General features: G+C 51.3%; 1 protein-coding gene across 5 annotated transcripts; it reads right to left on the bottom strand.

Moving 5' to 3' along the window:
* Positions 1-2,177: 2,177 nt before the first annotated feature.
* Positions 2,178-18,568, bottom strand: FAM76A (family with sequence similarity 76 member A). Of its 5 annotated transcripts, none has more exons than XM_090123882.1 (10): positions 18,256-18,560; positions 15,334-15,398; positions 14,479-14,533; positions 13,760-13,912; positions 12,776-12,969; positions 12,178-12,264; positions 11,399-11,530; positions 7,199-7,334; positions 6,620-6,721; positions 2,178-4,214 (listed from the first exon to the last, which is right to left on the bottom strand). In XM_090123882.1, exons 1-10 carry the CDS (start codon positions 18,424-18,426, stop codon positions 4,128-4,130), a joined length of 1,182 nt encoding a protein of 393 aa, XP_089980008.1. In that variant the 5' UTR covers positions 18,427-18,560; the 3' UTR covers positions 2,178-4,127. The 5 variants fall into 5 exon arrangements, with proteins under 5 accessions (XP_089980008.1, XP_089980004.1, XP_089980006.1 ...); XM_090123878.1 differs by having other exon boundaries at positions 12,776-12,933; XM_090123879.1 differs by lacking the exon at positions 2,178-4,214 and adding an exon at positions 5,190-5,401 and having other exon boundaries at positions 18,256-18,568.
* Positions 18,569-18,662: the final 94 nt, after the last annotated feature.

Here is an 18,662-nt window from a genome sequence, read left to right as displayed (position 1 = left end):
GAGAGCAAACAGAGGGCGGTGTGGGGTGAGCTGCTGCCCCCTGGGACCCCGAGGATGGGGAGGGCAGAAGTGGGGCTGCCCAAGGAGCAGGGAATTGCTGTGCAGGAGCACCCAGAGGGGACCTCACCCAAAAGGCAGAGCTCAGCTCTGCAGCAGCACAAGGATTCACATGGGAGCCTTTGGACTCGTGCACCTCCTGAGGCTTCCTTTGGAAGAAGGCAAAGGGCAGCAGAAGGAGAAGCAGAGTGCTGGTGCTCGCCTCCCTGCGTCAGGAACAACACAACTTTCTGATGCTTTAAAGGCTGTGAAGAGCCCGAGTTATGTGTTTTAAGACACAAACTTGCTGCCCTCAGGGCATGCCACAAAGCCAACGCTCCCAGAAAGCCCCAGCAATTAGGCAAGGAGTGGAAGGGAGCGTGTTTGGGGCTAATTACTGGCTGGGGAAGGCAGTTTGCTTCTGCTGCGGGTTCACTCCTGCTGCAGGTACGTGTTGTCAGGCTGCAAAACTGTTTATTCATTCCTGTATACAAGTTGCAGAACTTTGCCAAGGGGCCTGCAAGGTTGGAAAGCAGTTTGCTGCAAGTAATTACTTGAAAACCAAACACACAGCACTAATCCTCTTGGTTAGATCTCCAGAAACGCTTTGCAAGAGGTTTTTGTCTTGTCCTGAAGTCCCACCTCCAGCTGCACAGGTCAGCACTGCTGAAACTGCAGCCCTTGGGCTTCGAGGTCTCTGGGACAGGAGACTGGGAGCAGCCAGGGCAGCTAAATGCCTGCCCACCTGAAACCGGGCTGAAATGGAGCAGCACTGCTCCAGAAGTCTCATTTTTGCCCCCAGTTTCATTGGCAGGGATCAGTATGTAATACCCCTTTCAAGTGCATTCAGCCGCTGTCAAAACCCCCTTTTTCCTGAGGCTTTGAAATAGAAATGGAGCTATCACAGCCCCAAATAATAAATATACGTGCACAGATGCCCTTCTGCAAGCATTCAAAGTGCTTCAGAAGGAGTGGATGAGCTGCAGCGAGGAGGAAACGCGTGCTGGCAGATAGATAAAGGCAGGAGCCACTCGTTGCTCAGCCAGGCATTGCTGGGCATTGCACACATTGCCCCTTTGAAACCCTCTGCTGGAGGTGCAGAGCTGGGGGCACGGAGGCTGCAAGTGCTGAGCCTTGGGTAAATCAAATCTTATCTGCCTCCCTGCCTGCTATAAACGGGGCTAAGTGGGCAGGCTCAAGGATACGGCCGGGTTTGCGCTGCGCTCAGCAGAGATAAGGTGAAGCCCTACTGGCACACTTCTGTGGTGCTGCCTGGTATGGAAACGAGCCCAGATTGCTCTGCGAGCTCACATCCTCCAAAGCTGGAGAGAAAACCCTGAGGAAATGGGAAAACGGCCATGGAAACAGCTCAAGCCTTCCCCAGAGAGAGGAGAAGAGAGCTTGTATCCAACCCTGCCACGAGCCTCGTTACACCCATAGGGGTAGGAGCAGGTGGGGGCACTTCCAGGTTGGAATCACCTTTGGCTATTGCATTTCTACTGGACACTGCTGAACAGAAAGAGACCTGTTTTCCTCTCAGAACAGCCCCACGTGTGGCTGAGAGAAGGGCAAGGCCTCAGGAGCAGCACTCTCACATAGAATCACAGAATGGCCTGGGTTGAAAAGGATCAAAATATCATCCAGTTCCAACCCCCTGCTGTGTGCAGGTCGCCAACCAGCAGCCCAGGCTGCCCAGAGCCACATCCAACCTGGCCTTGAATGCCTGCAGGGATGGGGCATCCACAGCCTCCTTGGGCAATTCACATCTGTACCTTAAAAGAACCACAAACCCTTCTCCTCTCGGTTTCCTATGGAGAAGATATTGTGCCTGTGCTCTGTCTCTGTCGGTGTGGTTGGGGAATGAAGCAGAGATGTGGTCTGATAGCAGCAGGTTGGTCCTGGGAAGCGGGACGTAACCAAGTAACGCGGATCCTAGCAACAGCCCTGATTGGGATTTAAAGATAGAAACAAAAGTAGGAGAGGAGCAAACAATGGAGAGCAGCATCTCCTTCCCAGGCACCCAAAGCCTCGAGGCGTGGGGCTGAACCTCAACCTGCAGGGGATGGAGCAGCGCCCGACCTCGGTGCTTTGCTTTAAGGCAAAGAGAAAGCATCAGAGAAAGCATCAGACACACAGCTGAGCATTTTGGAAAACGCTTTAACATTTGTCAGAGTTTGGTACAAATCAAAGCATCCCTTTTTTAAAATCTCCGTTATTACAAACATACAAAGAAAACGATGTTGTTACTACAAATCAGCCGCTACTCAACTTTTTTTTTTTTTTTGTCACCATTAAAAAAAAAACAAAACAACAGAAAACCTCAATAGTGTACACAGGGCCTCCCTCTCCCCCCCACCCCCCCGTGGGTCTGATTGGGGAGGGAAGCAGGAAAAAAAGCAGAGCCCCCGTTTAAAAAAAATCCCACCCATGCACCTCATTTTCTAAAAACATGTGAAGTATAAAATTAGATGAGGATTTTCCAGCTGTTGCACTCTGGCAAAGCATAACAACCCTTTTTTTTTTTTTTTTTTCTTCCCTTTCCCTCACATCAGAAATCTCTTGGAAAAGAAAAAGAGAACAAAAAACAAAAGATGTGGCAGTGTCTGATGCTGCAGCGTGTGCTCCTTCCATGCCGGAAGCCAACATCATCAAAAAGTGCCTTTAAGTAAAGTCATCTTTAATAACAACAAAAAGCAGGAAAAAAAAACAACAACAACAAAAAAAAACACCCTATCACAAAATCTAGTTAAAAGCTGAATAAAAAGCCCAGCAGAGCAAGCAGCCCTGCCTCGGAGGGCAGCTTCTCCTTTTCACTACCTACCCTCAGTGCTGCTCCACACTAAGGGGTCTCCCCCTCCTCCTCTGCCCCGAGGGGCTCCGAGCCCTGAGCTGTTTCTTCATGCCCTGCATGGGGCTGGGATGCCATGGAGCAAACTGCTGGTTCCTCCCATTGCCAAGTGCTTCTGTGCCCCCCCCTGAGGTGCCTGGGGAGCACCCACCCCCACCAGGCTCAGCAGAAGGGGCTGTGGGCTCCGCTCATCCTGTTTCTGAGAAGCACAGGGAGCTTTCGTAGCCCTTTTATTCTGCTGGCTTTGGGTTGGCAGTGAGAAACGTCCCTGGAGAGCCCCAAGAAATGCTTCCTGGCTTGGGATGCTGCCTCAGTAAGCACTTTCCTAGAGCCAAGCTGGCCCCTGCTTCTGCATCTGGAAGGGAGCAGAGGGGCAGGGGAAAGGGGGGGGGAGGGTGAACTCAGTGCGGGGTCTGAAGGAGTGCAGGAAACAGCCAAGCCTTGAACTGTCCTCATGTAAAGAGATGGAGTAAATGCTCGATCACATCAAGCCCCAGAGGCCACGAAGTGACCGGGGTGCTGGGGGATGAAGTGGGTCTGGGGAGGTACTGTTACCCTCTGGCTCATAACCCAAAAGCTATCGTAACCAAAACCAAAACCAAGCAGTCAAGTTTGTCAAGCTGACGTCGGAAAAATAAAAGAGGGGGGAAAAAAATAAAGAAAAAACACCAAAAAAAACCCCCCAACCCTCCAAGATAAATACACAGCCCCCATCTTGGAAGCATTCTCAAAAGGATGGACGAACCGTTCTCAGCAGTGGCACAACCTTCCATAACAGCTGTTGGGCTGGTGATGTATCGGCTTCCTTTCCAAGAGGGAACAGTTCAGAGAAATCAAGCTCCCACCACACAGCTCCTGTCTCATCTGCAGAACAACTGGCCATGGCTATTGCCTCACAGCAGCAGGTCTGAAACCAGCAAGCAGTCTGTAATGCAGCAGGTTCCTGTTTGCTATTACAAAGAGTTGGCAGTGGTAGTAACTGGTCAGTTCTTCCAGTCAGCAGTACTTCGGGGGGATTTGGGGTGCTGGGACCTCTCCCCATGGATCGCCATGATACAGAACAGAATTCAGAGACCAGACACACTCAAGCATGCTGTCGAAAGGCAACACACCCCAGGCGTTTCCATCGAGTCCACAGCAGTGGGATAGTGACAACACTGAGGTTTTGGCTTCCAGCGATCAGGCAGGCCTCCTAGACTCCTTGGCTAATGCTGGGGAAAGCTCCCACACTGGGGGTTTGGTTTTAAGGGGAGGTTATTGCTCCCGACTTCTCAGGTTTTTTGCCCTTGGATAGGGCAGCTGCTTGCTTCAGGAGTTCTCTGTTCTTGGCCTGAAAACACAGTGAAAATGGGTATTTAATCGAAGGGATCACCATCAGTTCTCAGGGTCCACGCAGTGCCTGGACAGAACTGCTGGCAGAGGAGGAAGGAGCGAGGTGTTGCTGTGTGGCACCACAGCACACGTCAAGAACCTCACTGCTACCACTTAGAAAGGGCTCTTCCCACCCCCTCCCCCTCACATCCCCCCGCTGTAACTGAGACGTGGGCTGGACCTTAACAGCTTCCACAGAGAAATGTGCCAAACGCACCGAGCCAGCCAAGGACACTCAGCAAGGTCAGCAGGGCTGGCTTTCCTTCCTTCCCTTCCCTTTCCATCAGCCACTGCGCTTTGGCAGCACAAGAAGTGGTGGAGAAAAGTTCCTAGTGACTCAAGCTCCCATCTCGACTCTTGTTTCAGCAAGTCAGAGGCAAATGTCTCCTATCTCACACACACATCCAGAGGGCAGGGAGGAAGAGCTCACTCTGCTCTCCCTTATTTCACCCTCAGATGCTGCCAATGTTTTACCAGGATTCAGCACTGCACTGACTGCATGCCCACAAGAACCTTCTGTGCACATCAGACAACCAAAACACGACCCTGCCTCATCTGAAACAAATTAAAAACGATGGCAACTTAGAAGCAAGGCTCTTCAGCCTCTTTGACCAAACTTCTGAGCTCACTCACCTGCAGCCTATACAGTAATTTATGCTATTTCAGCAGGATAAAGGGAGAACCCATGCAAAACCAGATACAGCCCCTCTGCACTGGTATGCAGTGAATGATTGGACGTGCAAACGTTATTAGAGCAATTAAACCCTCAGCTCTAGTGCTGCGTGTGGTAAAGCAGCTTCTTTTGCCTCCTACATACTGGAGAACACAGTCCCCCTGCTTCCCCCCCATGAAAAATAAACCAGGACAGAATAAACCAGGAGCACATTCAAAAAGTGAATGATATGAACACTTTGAGGCACCTACAGCACACCAAGATGATTCGAACTTTTATTTTGGAATCAGTGAGGAAAGTTTCCAGAGCCTCAGTCAATAGCAGCTGAAGTAGCAGCATTCAGACAGCAGAAAGGAGGAGGTCAGGGCAGTCCCACTGAGCTAAGGACAGGACAGCACCATGGGGACAGACACTCAGCAGAGCAGGGTGGCAAATCCACTTGTGGATCTGATGCTTCCTCTTTCTGTTCAGAACTGAGCAAGTTTAAAGCTGTTGGAAGGTGTCTGACAGCTTTCAAGACAGATATGCTCTTCTAACTGCAGCAATCAGGATGTACTCCTCACATACACAGAGTGACCAGCCTGCCCTGTCTTGGGAAACTGCAGCATGGATGGAGGTCATCTCCCAGTTGGGGAGGCAATCAGAACGTGGAGGTTTGTGCTAGTGGAGAAGTGTCTGTTCAGAACAGCAAGTCACCCTTTGCAGGCCACCCAAAGATCTGAGATAGGAGCAGCTCAAGGCTGAAGCAGGCAGTGCAGGATCATGGAAACAGAACACAGACCCAAGGCTTTGGCTGCCATCAGTCCCTGAATTACAACCCAACCGTGCTGCCCTGGGTAGCACACCCAGCCCCCTGCACACCTTGCAGACATCCCAGCTTTCAGACAGGCTTCACAGTGTGCAGTGTGATGGACACCTGCTTTCTGACAAAAACTGTAGCCTCCAAAACCAGTCATCTTCTCTAATCATTAACTTGGGTGTGTGCTGACGGAGGAGGGGCAGCAGGAGCATAAGTCTTTTGTCTCATCCCCTCCCACCTCTCATTGCTAGGGCTTTAGATCATTATAAACCCCGGGGTAATTAAAGGGGTGCAAAGTTCATTTCTAAGTCTGACTTCTTCCCTGTAACCAGCTCCCCTTTGACCCCATCTCTTCAGTGCCTCGCAGTGTATTCATGCTGATAGTCTGGCTAGTGTTTCCATGGCCGTGACAAGAATCCTGCTCTCCCTGTTCCCTCCAGCTCAGGGACTTCTTTATTTGGACTACAGATACAGCACTGAAGAAACTGCCAGTTGTTTCTCGATCTTTGTTCCCTTTGGTTACTGGTCACATAAATCACACTGAGAGCTACGTGGTATGAGGAGCTGACAAAGGTTCTACAGTCTGGAGGAACAGGTTTAAACCTGATTTTGGCAATAAGTCAAAGGAGTTTGACAGTTCCCATCTAGCCCCTAGGGGACACAACACAGCGCTTTACAATGCAGTGAAGGATGTAAGTAGGGGGTACAAGGCACTGCAGCCTGGTGCAGAGCTGGGGGATGGCTTGCCAGGCAGAGCAGAGACTGGAGGACAGGGCTGAGAAGCATTAGCAGAGCTGCGTGTGCAAAGGTTCATGGCTTGTTCCCATAGGAGTGTCCTCAGTCACTCCTGGGTGCAGCACAGCTCAGCAAATTAAAACAAAAATGCTGTCACCTGTAACTGCTCCATGACCTCCTTGTGAGTCTTCTCCATTTGGTTCATCTTTGCTCTCATCTGTGACTCCTGGTACTGCAAGTCAGCCTTCAGCTCCGTGATCTGCAGACACACCAACAAAGAGTGCATGAGATGGAAGAAGTGGCTGCTCTCACCCCACACCCACTCTGCCACAGAAAAGTGCCTCTAGAAGTTGAGACCAGATGAGTTTGGAAACACACTGATATAGTAGGGGGAGAGCAACAGGACCAACATTGCATCTCAGAGCTGCACAGAGCAGCAGAAACACCCTGGGTGCTGCTCTTGTTCTGTGCAGAGCTGTAGGTTTTCTCTGGGTCTTGCCCCCACGTGGAGGGATGAGAGAGAGAGAGTGGCTGGAAAATGACCCTTTATGAAATGAGTTTCCCCCAGGTGGGTCCCAAAAGCCTCTTCAGCTTTGGAAAGGAGGCAGCCTGGAAGCAGCCAGAAAGGCTTCTGCTGGCTAAGGTATGAAAAGCTAGACTTGGTTTGAGTGTGATCTGTGTGAACATGCCAGCTGTCAGCATGCTGGGGGTGGGGGAAGCAAGCCAAGGGCTGTACCTTCTTCTCCTTCTCCAAAATCATCTGATCTTTCTGGTGCAGCATCTTCTTTAAAGTAGCCACCTCCTCCTTCAGCTGGGCAATGATAACAAAGTGGTCAGTGCCAGGAGAGTCCAGGGCGAGGTCCGGGGAAAAACTGCAGCAAAAACAGGGAATGGCTCTCATCACAACCCCTTCTCTTCACTGAGGCACAGGAATTCCCACAGACGGCACTCAAAGAAGAAAGGGAATTGCTCCAGGACACGTATTGTGCCCTGCAACCATGGTCTGGAGTGTTACCTGCACACCTGCCCTGAATGCCACAGGGAATTCGGGAAGCACAACAAAAATGAGCAACAGTGTGATAAACTGAGTTGTATTCTTGCACAATCAGCGGGGACACAGGGCTGCTACGGGTACACATCAGTTGGCATCTGCAGCAATCAAATGGTAATGATCTATTTTCAAACCAAAGAGCTGAGGACAGCAATCAGAGAGCTCATGAAACTTTACGTAACCACTCTGGAACTCTCTTTGCTCACAGGCAGCCCTTGGATGTCCAGCAAAACTTCTCACTCAATGTAAACAAACATGTTGGCAAGGAGGGAACAAGAAAGAGAAACAAACAACCTCCAAGTTAAACAAACAAAGCCAAAACAGACACCTAGATTAAAGTCAGTGCTGTCCTCAGCAAGGAGAAGGGGAGAAAGACACACTGGACTTTTGTATTTTGATTCCTCCATGATACAGCAATGTAGGAAGAAGCTTTGTTACCACTGCAGAGCAGAAAGGACTCTCTCCAGGAAGACAGAAATAGCTGAGGACCTGCTCAGAAACAGCCTAGGCTAAACCAAAGCAACAGCTGAAAAGCCATCTGGATGTAAATCATCCTGCAAAGGTAATCCACACATCTCCCTGTCAGACACCCAGCAATCAGGGCAGCCATCCACAGCATCGCGCTACAGCTGCATTTCAGATCATAAGATATGATAAGCTGCAGCCACAGGTCCAGAGAGCTCACCTGATCTTTGGCTGCCTTTTGTTCCCCACCGCTGTAATGGTAAGCCTGATTTTTATCTCGTGGTGCTAAAAGGGCAGCACGCTCCCAGCCCCACACACTTGAAATTGCTGTGTATAAAAATGTAACAGTAATAAAAGCGACAACAAAGTTCCACCTAAAAGGTGACTTCAGGTCTGCCCGTTATCAGACAGTACCACTGCTGTAAGCAGCCCCGGATACCTGAATGCTGCCATTTTCTGAAAACCTCCAGAGCAGATCAACACACGTCCTGAAGCTCACGTTCAGCACTAAGACTGGGAGCTGCAGCACCTGGAGGAAGGCACTGCAGGTCTGAAGGCAAACACAGCTCCCCCAGTGCTGCCTCTCAAGCACCTCCAGGCTCCCAGTTCCCAGCTACACACAGAGCCTGGAAATAATCCATTTTCTAATTAAAAGCGTAGCCTATGCTGATTGGATTGGAAAGCAAGAATGTAGCAGAAAACCTCTTTCCACCACTGTGCTGGGGGTTTACAGAGGGGAACTAAGCACAGGCAGCAGCTTCACCCACCTGAAAGCCACAGGTCAGACCTGCAGCACTGAGAGAAAGCTTGGCAAAGAGAAAGCCAGAGCTGGGGAGAGATGTCTGCAGAGGACAGCTTGCTTTGCAAGGCTGCAGCATGCTGGCAGCAGAGTCTGCTCCATGAGGATGTTGCAGGTCTCTGGGTTTGCTATTGGCTTGTCACACTGCAGCTCTTGAGTGCAGATGTCCATACGTGCAGACTGCACCTCTGTTTTGAAACCACACCTGAGTGCAGCTCCCTGAAAGCAGAGCTCTGCGATATGATGTGGGTTTTCCAGTGCCTTTCTAACAGTAGCTTTTATGTCCCACTCAGTGCAAAGGGAGAAGAAAAAGGAGGGAAAGACAAAAAAAACCAAAAACTAGAGGCTGCCATCAACTCTTCCTCACTGAATTCTTCTGGCCCAAAACAAACTCTGGCTTGCACCAATCCCTTGCCCAGGCAAGCTTCCCTGCTGCCATGCCCTGGGGTGACGCAGAGTGCTGGGAGATGCTCACGTTTCCCTGAGCAGCTCAGGCAGGAACAGTTCATTCCCGGGCAGCTTCCATTGCAGCAGCCATGGAGTGAGAGTGGCCCTGCCACCCAGTGGAGAGAAGGGACAGAAAGGCCACCAGCCTCCTGCAGAGCAGGAGGAAAAACGCCAAAGGCACATCTCTCCCCTCTTTTAACTATCAGATTAAAAATTACATCAACTAACAGACCCCAAACATGTTCTCTCTATAGCTAAACTCCATCACCAGGGCTGCAGCCCTTTGGGAGAGGTCAGAGGGATGTGTGCTCTCCACGTGTGAGCAGCCTAAAATTCATGCCTCTAATTAAAGCAAATTGATGAGCTCCCATTGCTTCCGTTGGAGATGGAGTTAAAAATGGAGCCCTTCCAACAGCACCTGCCTCTTTCCATTGAGTGGAACAGAATGCAAACTGGCTGCCTTACACTCAGCACCTGTTAAATGAATGAAATTAGGCAAAATAAATGCCAAGCTTAAAGGTTCTGCTATTCAAGGGGCACAATGTGAGCTGACCAAAGCAGCATCCAAATATCACCTGTGACAAAAATACACTCAGTTCTCAAAAGTCCATTCAGGGGACGAGGGGCTGAGGTGAAGCCAGGGTGATTGTGCATGTATGGGGATGGGCAGAACAGTGAGGTTTGTAAGGCAGGATCTGCTGGGAGCTGCACCCAGAGCTGCTGCTGGGGAAATATTGCTCTGTGTGAGGCAGTGCTGCTGCTGACTCCTCTCAGAGCCCACCCAGAATCACACAAAGCTGCCCATTAAACGACTGCTGAAAAATGCTCAGCCCCCTTGAATGCAGGCACTGAGAGCATCCTCTGCTCAGCAACATGAGAACGCAAATGCACAGAGCTCAGAGGCAGTTCAGTAGGACACAGAACAGAAATTCCCATTGCATCCACGAAGAAGCAACAATTTTGGGTAAGCTGGACCTCGCTGAGGGCATTACCATAGGAAAGAGTCCAGGCATGCCCAAATTTTGCCTGGCTGAAGGCTGCACAAGTTTGGCTGGAGCCAGAAGCTGAGACACACTGTAAGAAAGGTGCAGCGACCTCAGCAGGGAGAGGTGCTGTTAACAAGGCCAGCTCCAAGCTCCATACCCAGCCTGCAGCTCCAGGAGGGCTGTGGGGTGGAAACCATCACAGAAAGTGGTGCAGGGATGGGGGCTGCTGGGGGCTTCGTCCTCTGCAGCTCCACAAACACAGTGAAGCACCATTATTTTGCACTCAAGAAATCCAGCCGCTGGTCTATTTAAGGCAGTTGCAGCATCTTCCACAGCACGATGCTGGAGCTCTTTAGGAGCTGCTAAAATTACACATAGTTTGTTACTGGGATTCATCAAAAAAAGTTTGTGGCAAAGAGCACAGCCTTGGCAGAAGCCACGCTGACAGCATCTGACACAAGCAAATAGAAATAAAGGCATTTGATTCTTCTAATGCACGCTCCTGATTGCAAACAAATGACTGAGCAACTGATGACAGAACACAGAACTTTTTGCTCCCTGGATATTTTCAAGCCAGAGGTGGATTTGTCTCACCCCAGGCTTTAGCAAGCAGGTGAAATCACCTGGTCCTGTCCTACAGCCCGGACTGCAGCCTCAGGAGGGGTGCAGGGGGATAAAAGGGCTCCAGAGGGAAAGCAGTACAGATGGGCTACACCTTGCTGCACAGATCTGCCTCCAGTCTCTCCTCCAGCTCCACCAGCATTAAAAGCAGTCAGATGAATTCTCTGAACATTTCATGCTCAACTGGAGCTCCTAAGCCACAGTTAAGTCTGATTTTTTTCCAACTTTTAACTGAAAATTCTGTTCAGGTGATAAACGGTCTCGCTGACTGCTCTGTGGGAATCACTGCCTTCTAAAATTATTCTATTTCACATAACAGCATTTTGTATATTAACAAACATTGACTAGATATCAACAGTGTCTACAGGAGAGATGTAATGTGTGACTGTGAAGAAAAGACCTCCAGTTACCAGCGGTTTAACAGACCCCTGGGCACTGAGAAGCCTGCACCACGCTCCCATCTCACTGCTGTTTGGAAGCAGATCCATCGAGAGGGACAGGTTCCATGTGTGAGACAGTTCCCAGGGAGGGAGGGCAAGAGGGGGAGAAAACAACAGGTGATCTCACTTCAGGATGTCAGTGCCTTGAGAAACAGGACAATGGTGGGCACCGAGACTCTGTTGGGAAGCAGCCCACTGCGCCAACGTGGACGGGGCACTCTGGATAGGGGGGCAAAGCATCTCGGGAGAGGAAGGAACGCTGAGAATCAGAGAGGAAAGGGAGGAATGAAAATATGCATGTACAAGACCATTAAAAAAAAAAAAATCCATCTCAATTTCCTGTTTTTTTGCTAGTGCCTCCCATTCTGCTGCACGTGCAGTCAGCAAAGACAGCATAAAGTGTGACAGCAGAATGGGACTGGCTGCTTTCAAGCAGAGCCTGATTGCTTGCCCCACCCCCAGAAGGCAGGAGGGGAAGTAGGAGGTGGGCTTTGATCCTCTCCTCTGAGGCTATCTCCTGTCAGTTGGTCTGAGAGCCCAGAAAGCACGAAAACCACACAATTCAACTGTACAGTGCAGCCAACAGCCAGCCTTCCCCTGCAGCTGCACGGGGAGGATACAGTTGATCGGGTTGCAGTTTTTGTAACTGCTGGGGAGCTCAGCCAACAAGCAGCTTCTGTTCTAACAGGTACAGGCACTGGGTATTATTTTCCTTTCCAAAGCTGTCTAAGTGCTCACTAACGCTGTCCTGTTGGATTCTGGAAGCTGCTAAAGCAGCCCCTTGAGGTCCCAGAGCCCCAAATCCCTGCTCTAAGCATCAAGTTTCCCACTGTTCACACAGAACTCATAAAACTTAACAAGCAAGACCACCCACCCACCCCCAATTTCCCCAGATAACAGGCTCACCTGTCACCATTGGCAGATATGGCATCAAACTTGGCTTTCTTCTTTGGGATTTCATTCTGAATAGAAGAGGTGGATAAGGTTTTCTGGCTAGAAAAACAAGGAAATTGTATGTCAAAGCCTGGATGACTTGAAGTCAGAGACAGAGGAGCAAATACATATTCCCACCCACTTTCAGCCTATTAAAACAAGATTTCTTCGTGCAAGAAAGAACAATAAAAAATTCACTCCTTGAAGAGCAGCTGGAGACTGAAAATAAACAGAAACCAACGTGTCAGTCCAATCAGTAGATAGGAACTCATGCTTAAAATCCGTATTTCAATCATCAGATTTTACAAACCCAACTTAGCTTTAACTGCATACAAGTCCAGTAAGTTGAATCACTAAGAACCGTCAGATCACAAGTCTGCACCACAACAAGTGTTTGTAAAGGAGGAGGCCTGACTTAGCCACATTCACCCCAACAACAACCAACTGCCAAACTGCTGCTGATGGCCAAGGTGCTGCTCCACGTTACTTGGAGGTGTGTGGAGCAGCCTGGCATTCCCTTTGCTCACCCCAGAGGAAAGCCCTACACAAAAGAACAGCCTGTGCAGGCTACCTGTTGTAATGGCTGCCGCTGCTCAGCCTGCTGTACTGTTCCTTCTCTTGCAGGCTGGCTCGGGAGGAGCTGCTCAGGTGCTTGCACTGCTCTTTGGTCTTCTGTAGGACCCGTTTGTAGGACAGTGTGCATAACCAGCAGAGCAGCTTTCCGTCCACCTGGAGGGCACGAAAGAGACATTTTTGTCTTGCTTCCTGCCCACAAATAAAGCAGAGAAGACAAGAAGCACCTTCAGGCTTTAAGATGACATACAAATGAGCAGCAATTCAAAAAGGATCCCTTGAGTGCTTAGAAAACCACTTGGCTGTGCAATGCTCTCATTAACAGCAGCTAACTCATCCTAACTTCAGTCTCTTTCAAGCTTTGCTTACAGATTGTCTTTTAACACCCAGGACATCATCAGGACAGACCAATTCCACTGGGATTTCTGTCAAAGGAAAGCCAAGGAATGGCAGATGACAGGGCAGTCACTGGAGAGCACAAGAGCCACAGTTTCTGCTCAAGGAGGACCAGCAGGAGGACAGGATTCCAAAGAAACAATAGATCTTTATAGCCTGCAGAAAGCAGGCTTTAGAAATACACAAGTAAGAAGCTCTTATGTTATTTAAATAAAGGATGTGCAGGAGCTGGGACAGCTGGGAAGGAACACATTTCCAGCACCTCAGGCTACAGCACCAGTACTGCTTCCATCCCTCCCCCCTGTAGGCACCTCACACTTTGCTGAGAGGCCCCACCTCCTTTGCTCCCTCACCTACCCTCATGCCAAATTCAAGAGATCTTTCTCAGAAGATCTGGCAAAGGAGCAAAGGGGCACAAAGGCTAAACAGCTCCAAAATACGGCTCCCAAAGCAAAATTCAACTCCAAAAACTATTTTACACTCAAGAGGCATCCCCTTCAGAAACACTAGAGATCTGTGAAAGGAAGGTAGAGCCATTGCAATCAGCCCCTTTACCTTTTCAGCCTCCTTTAACAGAGATACTGACCTTCTTTCTGTCATCCTTCCTGTCAAAAGCACACTGCTGCTTGCACTGCTCACAGGAGTGTGGAGGTCCATACTTCTTTTCTGAGTTTGTGCAACGCTGACACTTGTTGCCAATAAACGCTGCAATGATGTTGCAGTACTGGCAAGGTTTTGGCTTAAAGAAACAAGAAAGATTAATATAGCAGTGCTTTCTAGTGACATTATTGCACTGCTTTTTCCCCTTCCCCCCAGCACTCCTAAACATCTATTTCCCTATACCCAGCTAACTGTAACACTGATCCAGGAGACATAACTACGTTTGGACCCCTGGTCTCTAGCTGAGTTTATTTAGGCACAAAACCTTCACCCTTGATCAAGTGTTAGGAAATCTTCAGAAATAATTATCACCAAAACAGAAACAATCCAAGTCTCTGTTTCGGATTTCACACAAGCAGGAAAACAGATTTATCACTGCTTCCAGTAAGCAACCTCAGTTTGTACGACCGTGTTCTTGTTTCAATTGGATATGGAATGGTTCATTTCCTGACCTAAAACGATGTGGAGTTGCTCTTTTTCATACTAAAAGAAAAGGTAAAAGCCTCATGCTTGAGAGACCTGCATATTATTGATCAAACATGCTATTACAACAGAGTCAGCCCATAAACTGCTCTGGGACTCAGCAGGATAAAGGCAAGAAAGACGAAAGGAAAAAGAGGCTGAGAATGAGCCCCACTCACTTACTGTGCCATAGAGCTTCACATTCTGAGCACACTTCTTGCATATTGTGTTGGTTTTGCTGTGAAGAAGGACAGACCATGTCATTAACACCTCCCCAAAGAAAACTACACCACTGTGATCAGGATCCCAGGCTCCCCCAGGCTCTGCCTCTAGTGGCAAGACTGCATTCATCTTCACTATGGACCCTGATATCAAAGTGCATTTCCTATTCCTATCTGGTTGAGGATAACCTGGCAAAAAGTGGTATTACTAGGAGGTATCTTTTAATTAAGGCATCCCCAAATGACACCAGTTTTTAGTCCTGACAAATGCAGGCTTCTGATCTCTGGCTAATTGGCAGCAGGCATGATTCAGCACTGGTGACAGCCTCACTTCTGGAGGAGGTCTGTGCTCGATTACAAGGTTAAGGCAGGTCAGGCACAGAGGTATATTTGTCCAACAAACACAGGAAAGAACACCCCCATGAAATGTCTGCACAAGTTATGCTCATCAGCTCCTGGGTTCACCTATCCTTCCTCTGAATCTACACAACTCGCACAAGGTAGAACCACAGCTACAGAAAGCATACCAAACAATTTTTAAATACCAGAATCAGGTAGGAGAAAACTCATGGGAAGATTCCCCCAGATCCTCCACTGGAAGATGCTGGTGAGTGCTGACCAAACCAAAACAACAAGCAATAGGTGTAAATCTAAGCACACTGCACAGGCACACCGACTCGCCCAGCAGACATTTAAGGGCAAAGGTCTCCCACAACAACAACCAGGCTCAGCCATCAAAGGTGTGGAAACATCACGGTTTGCCAGGTGCATCCGTCCTAAGGAAAACATCAGCCTGCCCAGCATATCAGTCATTTACCTTTCCTGCTGGAATTCAGTCCTGCAGTAAGTGCATTTAACAATGGGATGTGCAATCCGGCACTCCTGCAACAATACAGCATGCTGTGAGGTGCAGTGCTTCTCCCACACGTCGTTTCCCCAGACCCCAGGTCTCCTGCTGACCTCCACCCCCACCACACACACTCACACTCATCAAACTCCAAACGTTTCCTCCCTGTACAGTCAGGGCTGCTCTTAGAAGGGCTGAGAGCAGAGGAAGGGTGACAGGAAAGGCATGTGTCACGGGTGACCCAGAAGTAAACCGTGATTTGTAACAAGGGCTATTTGTGCCCAACGCCCACAGACAAGGCTCACGGCTGGCCTCACCTCCGGTGCAGAACACGCAGTCCTATCACAGTTATTCACCTCCCTGCTCTCCAAAGCTTCCTGTGCCCAGAGTGTCTCCAGCTCAGCTCTCTTCTCTCCCCGGCACACTCAGGAGGTTTTCCTCCATCTGCCTGCATTGCCCCATTCCTGTCACCCACCCTAGGGTGCTCCATTTCATCCCTGATCTCATTCTTCACAACTCAGGTTGCCTCCCAAGATTCATCTCCCCCCTTCAAGATACCATAAAACTGCTCCTAAATGTCCCCAGACTCCCCTCAAACACCTTGGAACCCCCAGCTGCCCCACGCCTCTAGTCTTGCTATGAGCCACCCTTTCAAGCAGTCCTTCTGATGTCCCCAGGCCTTCTGACTCAAGTGCCCACTCAGTACTCCCAAGGCCACTTGTCTCAAACCTGTCCCGAGATGCCACAAGGAGCCCGCAGTGACCCACAGCTCCCAGCCTCCCCCTCCCCCCCCCCCCAAATAAGCCTAAAACATCCTCCCAACAGCTTTGTGACTCCCTCTCAAATGCCCCCCCACTCCTACACAGCCTTCAGTGCTTTCCAGTCTCCCCAAGGAACAGCCCCTCATAATCCCTCAACACCACACCCCTAAGTCCCAGGCTCTCCCAACTGCCCCCTTACCCCTATCTTTCCCCAAATGCCCCCAGGACCCCATCCCCACAGCCCTCACCCACCCATCCACCCCCTTCTATTCACCCCAAGCCCCCCCAACTACACTTCTTCTTGATGAGTCCCAAAAAGCCCCCAGTCTAAGACTTCAGCCACCCTAGACACCCAGGGCCTTCCCCCAAGCAGCTCTCTAAACGTCCCCAAGCCCCCAACTCCCCTCCAAGCTGCCCTCACTCAAACACAGCATCCCTGCTGCCCCACCCCCTCCCCACTTTCCCTCAAGACCCCCCAACTCTCCTCAAGAACCACCCCCCACAGGCCTCCCACCTTAACACCAAGAACCACTTTCCCTCAGGATCCCCCCATTACCTCTGCACTCCCCACTTTCCCTCATAGGCACCTCCATTACCCCCTAAGACTCCCAGTTTACCTCAGCACCTCCTCTTTGCTTCATTACTGTCCCACTTCACCTCAAGACCCCCCACTTCACCTCAGGATGCCCCACGTCCCCTTAGAACCCTCCCAGTTTTACACCTGAACCACCCCCCACTTCACCTCAGATCTCTCCACCCCAATTTACCTCAGGAACCTCTCTTCAACTCAGGGACTCCCCTCCTCTCCCTCAGAGGTGCCTCTCTATCCTCAGTACCCCCCCAGTTCACCTCAGGATCCCACCCCTGCTTCACCTCAGGACCCTCCCCCCCCTTTGCCTCAGGACTCCCAATGCACTTCAGGGCCCCCCTTCCCTTTACCTAAGGACCCCTCACCTTACCTCAGGACCCCCCAATTCACCTCAGGATCCCCCCCCCCCCTTCGCCTCAGGACTCCCAATTCACTTCAAGGCCCCCCTTACCTCCACCTCAAGGCCCCCCCTCCCTTTACCTAAGGACCCCCCATCTTACCTCAAGACCCCCTAATGCACCTCAGGACCACTCCCAATTCACCTCAGGACCCCCCACCTTCACCTCAAGACTCCCAATTCACCTCAGGGCCCCCCTCACCTTCACCTCAAGGTTCCCCCCCCTTATCTCAGGACCCCCCCCCCATTACCTCAGGACTCCGCAATTCACCTCAGGACCCCCCTCACCTTCACCTCAGGACCCCCCGCCTCCATATAACCTCGGGACCCCCCAATTCACCTCAGGACCCCCCTCACTTTCACCTCAAGGGCCCCCCCTTTACCTCAGGACCCCCCAATTCACCTCAGGATTCCCAATTTACCTCAGGGTCCCCCTCACTTTCACCTCAAGGCTCCCCCCTCCCCTTATCTCAGGACTCCCCCCTATTATCTCAGGACCCCCCAATTCACCTCAGGATCCCCCTCACCTTCACTTCAAGGCCCCCCCCTTACCTCAGGACCCCCCAATTCACCTCAGGACCCCCCAATTCACCTCAGGACCCCCTAATTTACCTCAGGGTCCCCCTCACTTTCACCTCAAGGCTCCCCCCTCCCCTTATCTCAGGACTCCCCCCTATTATCTCAGGACCCCCCAATTCACCTCAGGATCCCCCTCACCTTCACTTCAAGGCCCCCCCCTTACCTCAGGACCCCCCAATTCACCTCAGGACCCCCCAATTCACCTCAGGACCCCCTAATTCACTTCAGGACCCCCAGTTCACCTCAGGACATCCCCATTTCCCTCCCAGAACCCCCTCCACCAAAAAATCACACCCGCTTTACCTCAGGACCCCCCTTTTCCTTCAGTACCCCCCGACTTCACCTCAGAGGCCTCCCACGTCCTTACCTCACAGTCTTCACACCTCCCCCCCTCACCTCAGTCCTCCCACCCCCATTTCACCTCAGGATCCCCTTTTACCTCACCCCCCCCCTCCCCCAAACACGCCTTTCCCTCAGAGGCCCCCCAGCCTTTAACTCCGTCACCCCCCGGCCTCCCCCTCCCCTCAGCCCCAGCCGCTCCCCCCGCTGCCGGCCGCCCCCCGGACCTTGCAGAGCTGCTGGCCCTGGCTGAGCGCCTCGAAGGGGAAGCGCTGGTGGCACTTGGTGCAGGCGTACAGCGCCGCCATCCCGCCGCCGCGCTGACAGGCGCAGCCCAAACCGCCGCGGCCACCCGCCCTCTGGCTCCGCCCCCCCACCGGCCGTCCCGCCTCTCTCATTGGCTGCTTTCCGCATCGCTCACAGCGATGCGGGTTTTCATTGGTTCGCGCGGACGTCGCTCTAGAAATGGGGCGGGGCGGAGCCGCCGCCGCCTCCTCCCCTCCGCCCTTTCCCCTCCGCGGGCGTTGGGGAAAGGGAGAGGAACGCTGACGTCACGCGGGGCGCGTTACTGTGATGTAACCGCCGCGGGGGCGCGCGCGGGGCGACGGGGAGGTCGCGCGAGACCGAGACGGGC

Source organism: Phasianus colchicus, chromosome 24, assembly GCF_987193195.1.
Source record: "Phasianus colchicus chromosome 24, bPhaCol1.hap1.1, whole genome shotgun sequence".
NCBI lineage: Eukaryota > Metazoa > Chordata > Aves > Galliformes > Phasianidae > Phasianus > Phasianus colchicus.
The sequence above is the reverse complement of the archived record's forward strand: the minus strand, read 5'-3'. Positions and strand labels throughout refer to the sequence as shown.

Bases quoted from the DNA above. Each gene is read 5' to 3' on its own strand.
- FAM76A (XM_090123882.1), bottom strand. From the start codon at position 18,426: ATGAGAGAGGCGGGACGGCCGGTGGGGGGGCGGAGCCAGAGGGCGGGT. The intron at 14,534-15,333 runs GTAAATGACTGA...CCTTCTTCACAG, and splicing joins ACTGAATTCCAGCAGGAAAG to CAAAACCAACACAATATGCA. The intron at 7,335-11,398 runs GTGAGATCACCT...TTTTTGCTGCAG, and splicing joins CAAGGCACTGACATCCTGAA to TTTTTCCCCGGACCTCGCCC.